Source organism: Atta colombica, unplaced genomic scaffold, assembly GCF_001594045.1.
Source record: "Atta colombica isolate Treedump-2 unplaced genomic scaffold, Acol1.0 scaffold5, whole genome shotgun sequence".
In the NCBI taxonomy this organism is placed as follows: domain Eukaryota; kingdom Metazoa; phylum Arthropoda; class Insecta; order Hymenoptera; family Formicidae; genus Atta; species Atta colombica.
The window spans coordinates 690916-697419 of NW_017259539.1; the positions used below are offsets into that span (position 1 = coordinate 690916).

Below are 6504 nucleotides of genomic sequence, written 5' to 3' on the forward strand. Positions count from 1 at the left end.
TTTAATTCATTTCTTAATGTTCAATAAATGTAGATTTCTATATAAGTATTTGACAATTAATTATGAATATGTAATAAAAAATTTCTGATTTACATTGGCATAATAATTGAAATTACAATAATAAACAACTTCCTTACAATTTGTTTATTTTATATCAGCTGTACTTTAGACTATTTTATTTATTTATTTATTTGTTATTTAATTTTTATTACGCGTAATGTCTAGAAATGCTCGTAATAAATTCGCATACTAGACATTCGTGCCAAATTGCATGTCTCATTTTTGCTGATTGCGAAAACTATGTATTGCGTCTATAAAATATAATTTCAGCGTTCATTTCCTACTCATCATGAAAATGAGACGTTACAATGTACTCCGTTGACACGCAATACACTACATTGCCGCTTTGCTGTCGGCTTGCTGTGTGTAGCTTAAAAAATATATTATATGTGACTGCAAATCTCACTCAGTATTTTTCAAGACATCGAACCAATTTACTAAGCAGAATCTTTCCACATAAATAGTCATATATATCCAAGGTAAATGGAATTCATTGAAATGCAATGTAGTTTGTATTATAATATAGCGCACATTTATAATATATATAATATAATTTATTAATTATATACTTTAATATAATTATTTTTTATTATCTGATAATTGTATTTTATGCAAAATAAGTTTATTAATACTAAGCTTATAAAATATTGAGTTGATAAATAAGTTAATTTTGTTTTTTAAAGTGAAATGAAATAATTTATATATTCTATTTAAAAAAAAAAATTAGCAATTATACCATTTGATAGAGCATAGAATCATCTTTAAAAATTTGTTTTTTAATTGCGATATAATGGTTTTTAACGGACTTGTAAGCAATTAAAGTCAGAATACTTTTTTATTTAATCTATGAATAACGCAAAAATAAAAAATAAAAAATAGGAACATTAAAAAAAAACAAAATTATAGAGAAAACTTCAAGTTTATGATTGATAATTGAAAATTTTCACAAATTTTTTTGGCACCTAAGAGACCTAGAAAGTGAGAAGAAAAATTTCCTTTTTTTCCTTTGTAAATTATAAAATTCACATAAACTCAAAAATTATAGAAATCTTCTGAAAATAAAGATTTCAAGCTTTAAACCCCTTTTTTTCAATTTAAATTTCAATCATTTTTAACAAAAAATATTGTATATACAATATTTTTAGCTAACAAAATCAAATGAACTCATTTGTTAATCCAATATTAATAAGCATTCAAATAATTTTTTTATTACATTCAACGTGATACTTTTAGCTTTGCTACGATATAATGTAGTTGATGAATTTTGTTAAAATTATTAATGTAAGATCTTTTTCTATAGGCGTTTAAATTTAAAGTGAACAATGACTTCAATAAAATTAATATCGTTCGAGGAAGAACTGAAGAAAAATTCCGAATTAAAAGAGTCAGATATACAAATATTGAGAGAATGGTGCGAAAAGCAACCTCATCTGCCCAAAATATCAGACAGCGAATTAGCATTATTCTTGCATAGTAATTATTATCGACTCGAACCGACGAAAACTACTATCGACACCTTTTTCACAGTCAGGACTCACGTACCTGAGTTTTTCTCTAATCGAGATCCTATTAATAACAAAGAGTTAAAAAAAGCAACTGAAACGGTGTAAGTATAATTATGATTTTTTCTTTTATTATTTCTTAATTCGTTACTTTCGATGCATTCCTTGTGACAAAAGATGCAGCAATATTTCACGCAAAGAAATTTCGTGTACAAGTAGTAATTATTTTATTACCGACAGAACAGACCAAATTTTGGAAGGAACTACTAGCGAAGGCTATAAAATCCTTTATGGAAGACTTCTAGATATTGAACCATCGCATTTTGTTTACAATGATGTAATGAAATTATTTAATATGGTACTCGATCTATGGCTCTATACGGAAGGTACTTGCAATGGCCATATATTATTAATCGATATGAAAAACATTTCTTTCGGACATGTCGGCCGTTTAAGCCCTATGGGCCTAAAGAAATTTCTTTATTATTTGCAAGAAGGATTGCCTGTCAGATTAAAAGGCATGCATTTTATGAATGCTTCACCAGTAGTAGATGTCATTTTGAATATGATGAGACCTTTCATGAAAAAACAGCTCTTGGATATGGTAAGATTATGATATATTCAATTGTTCTTCAATATTATGTATTAAAAATGAGAAAGTGAAAAATCAAATTCCTTTCTATGATATACAAATTGCTTATTTTTTCTAAATTTTAGAATTAAAAAAAGATTAAAAAAGAGTTAAACCAAAATTTAATTTAATCTATATTGATAGAAACAGAACATAAGAAATAACTATCATATTTTACTTTTCTGCAATGTCTATAATACACATATGGAGCATTCTCTGTCAAATCAGTTATCCTTATTTCAATTTTTGAGATAAAATTTTTTATAAGGATTTAAAATTTTCGTTAAAATATCTACTTTTCGATACCGTATGGCTTTCTTGTAAATTCAAAATAATGAACCCAAAATAGCGACTTGAATAAAAAGTGATATTAAAAAAATTTTATCGACATGCATTTTCCCATGCTTAGCATTACCTACATCATATTTTGCACGTTTCTTGACAATAAATAATCCGGATAGATGATTTATTCACATAGCAAAGGTCTTATCCCTATGTGCGCGCGTGCGTGTGTACTAATTTTCTTGCTAAGATAAAAACAATAGATTAAGTAGTAATTTTGTTTCAATGGCGTTAGGACCGCGGCAAGAGGCAAGAGGACTCATAAAAGCGTCCCCAACGGGATGAAAGCTCAGTCATGGGTAATCTAGGCACGAGAAAATACATGTTGGTTGAATTTTTTTGAGTGTATATCAATTGCCCATATCACTAATTTAAAATATATTATAATTTCATTGGTGAAGCAATGGAAAATTACTAGGAACAGGTCGATGTGAGTGGTGTGTGCAATTGAACTATGTTCAGAAATAGTCTTAGTAACTTTCCACTACTTTACTAACAAGTGCACCGCTCCCATTTTTCCAATGTCACTTTTTTCTTTTTAATCCCTATTTTGGGTCCACAAAATTTACAAAAAAACCATATGACATCGAAAAGTAGACATTTCAACGAAAATTTGAACCATTTTAAAAAATTTTATCTTAAAAATTGAAATGGACAAAAGATAGACGATTTGACAGAGAATGCCTCATATATATTATTCATTTAACTTTTTGGAAAAAATTGCTTGAAGCAAAACGTAATTTAATGCAGAAAACATCAAAATCATTAAACTAGCAAATTGTAGTTTCATATGCATACTACGAGCGATACTCTGGCGAAATTCGTACCGCTAGAAGTTCTTCCGAATGAAGCAGGTGGTCAAGCTGGTCCTATACAGGAGCTACATAATAAGCAAATGAAAAAATTAGAAGATCACATTGCTTGGTTCCAAGAAGATGAATCTAATCATCGCGTCAATGAATCGTTACGACCGGGTAAAGCAAAGACAGCAACGGATTTATTTGGCGTTGAAGGAAGTTTTAAGAAGCTCGAGATTGACTGATTGAATTAATAATCAGATCTTTTGCAACACATCGCGATGTATTTTTTATTTTTAGAATATGATAAGTTAGTTTTATTTTTAGAATATGATAACAACACCGTTTTCGAAAATAAAAACAAGTAAATCTGTCACATACGTTAAAATTAAAAAATTATCAGACTTAACATGTGTTAACATTATGTCGATATTAACGTTAATATTAAACAAAATGGTTAGATAAAGCAGGGAAGTAGGAGTCAAGCACGGTAATTCTTGTGCAAATTAATACGGTTAACAAAACAACTTTATTAATAATTAACCCGCTTACATGCCCGCTTTCGATTCACTTTTGAGTCATCTTCAGAGACAATATGATGTACAATTTTTTTTCAAACTAATTCTTTCCACCTCGACCTATTCGGAAATTATAATATAAAAACGAACTCTAATAACAATCTAAAATGTATTAAAATTATTAAAAGGTAAATTTGTTGAAAGCAAAATGATTAAAACAATAGAAGGTAGCTCACTAAAATAAGAATTTACCATATCCCAAACTCTTAAATTCTATAGGTTTCGTCAAAAACTAGTCCTTGACCACTCAGCGAATCTGTATCAATTATGTTAAAATTAAAAAAAAACTTTTAATGCACTTAAATCGTTAATCGCAAAGAAAAAAGAATGAAAGAAAAAACTCTGATATTAATTATAGTCCAGATAGAAATAATTTTAATAATTTGATCAATCAATGTACATTCTTCTTTACATCAAGATTAAATTATTAAAGATTCAGTTTTGGTTTTGATGTCCATCTCAACTATAATTAACATCAAAGTTTTTTCTTTCATTCTTTTTTCTTTTTCTTTGCGATTAATGTTTTAAGTATATTAATAAAATTTAAGTGTTTGCGACATGGTAAATTCTTGTTTTAATGAGTTACCTTGTATTGTTTTATAATAAATTGTTTTGCTTTCAACAAATTTATCTTTTAATAATTTTACATTTTAGATTATTATTAAAGTTCGTTTCTATATTATAGTTTTCGTGAATAGATGGAGGTGATTAAAATGAATTAATTTGTATAAAAAAAAAATTTAAGTATTAAATTTAAATAAGTACATCATATTCTCTGAGGATGACTCAAAAGTGAGACGAAAAATGTAAGCGGGTTAATTATTAATAAAGTTTTGTTAACCATATTGGTTTGCACACAAGAATTACCGTGCTTGAGTCCTACTGCTCTGTTTTATCCAACCATTTTGTATCATTAAAGAGTCTTTAAAAATTAATTTATATTTGTTAACATTAAATATAATATATTCAGATTTTGGTTGTCTGTGGATGTAGAAATTTTGCCCCAAGGGGAGGGGCAAGGCGAAATAGATGATCAAATTACGAAATAATAATCTTTTTTGTTTTTATTTATTTTTTGAAATCTTAATGTTATTCGCAATTGCAAAATTTCGTTCTCCATCAATATTTGCTAATAAATTTATTCATTGCTTCAAAGTTATCATCTATATGTTCTTTGCTACTTATGGATGTAGTACGGTCAAGTTGAGCAAGTTTAATCGTTTTTGAGTCATATTTGATTTTTAATTCAATTCGTTGATTTCTTAGGTATGGATTTGCACATTAAACTAAATTTTGAATGTGTTTTGGATGCTCCACGATTCCATATTATAAATGCCAGTCGTGAATATATTAAATATGATAGAAGTAATTATTTTTAGTTTATTGATTAATTTATTGATTAAATTAAATTAAGCATATACTAGACATATGCATATCATAATAGTATACAAGTCACAAATTTAATTATATTAATCTTCTCATTTATTTGATTTTGTTATCAAGTTTTATTACATATATTATATTCTATCTATATATACATGTTTGTATTCTTCTACAGTAATTAAAATAATAATTTAATCCTAAAGTTTACCATAGTAGCAATATTTTATTATTGATTATGTGGATAAAAATGCTTTACTGTTATTATTTTCTTTTATTATTTTAAAGTTCAGTATGGGATAAAATTATAAATATAACATTACGTTAAAAAAGTTTTTATTCTTATGAAGTAATCGTAAACGTTCTTACTCCAATGAAAAATGACTCATCAAATTGATGTTGAATCGACACAATGGCGACATTCAGCAAAAAAACTAATCAATCGTGACATGATCTTTTCCAGTTAATACCTTCCATCCCTGTTTTGACATTGCGCATTACCTTCTAAGTTATTTTCATGATCATAGACGGATGTTATACCGCTAACAGCGCACAGTACAGTGTGGTGCGCTATATATAGAGATGCGGAAAAAACCTCATAACTTCGGAATTCCTTGATTTCCTTCTGATGTTCATATTCTGATGTTTGTATGTTATACTGAAATATAAATATAAATATAAATATAAATTTATATAATTTAATGTATAATATAGTTTAAGTAATGTGTATAGTGTTGCAACGAATAATTTGGCAACTTTTCAATGTTCTGTTTGTTTGGCAAGAACTCATAGAGAGATAATGTAAAGTATAATATTGTAGTAATAAATCACCATTTTAATAATGTTTTTGCTTCTTCGCTAGAAAGAAGTAATTTAGTTTTTGATTCTGGCCTTAAGTATATGATGTAATCCTTACAGAAATGAACTATTAATGAAACTATTTGATTATTCAATCGTTTTTTCGCTAACTATTAAGAAGAGCTACTGTATTAGATTATTGGAAGAACTATTATCAAAACAGATTATCAAAAATACAAACAGAAAGAAAAGAACTAATGAAAGTTTTATCGCGATAAATCATGCGAGAAAGAGATTTATTGAAATTCAGTGAGATTAGACGTTTCGATTTCCAATCGAGTCATCTTCAATGTATCTGATTATTACTCACAAAGTGGAACGTTACATGGCTAGATGAGGGAATGACAACTCAATCC

General features: G+C 27.5%; 1 protein-coding gene across 1 annotated transcript; it reads left to right on the forward strand.

Annotated features, from left to right (window-relative positions):
• The first annotated feature begins 471 nt into the window (after positions 1-471).
• LOC108691700 (alpha-tocopherol transfer protein-like) lies at positions 472-4222 on the forward strand. The gene is made up of 4 exons (XM_018199566.1): positions 472-539; positions 1361-1666; positions 1803-2166; positions 3320-4222. Exons 2-4 carry the CDS (start codon positions 1383-1385, stop codon positions 3575-3577), a joined length of 906 nt encoding a protein of 301 aa, XP_018055055.1. The 5' UTR covers positions 472-539; positions 1361-1382; the 3' UTR covers positions 3578-4222.
• Positions 4223-6504: the final 2282 nt, after the last annotated feature.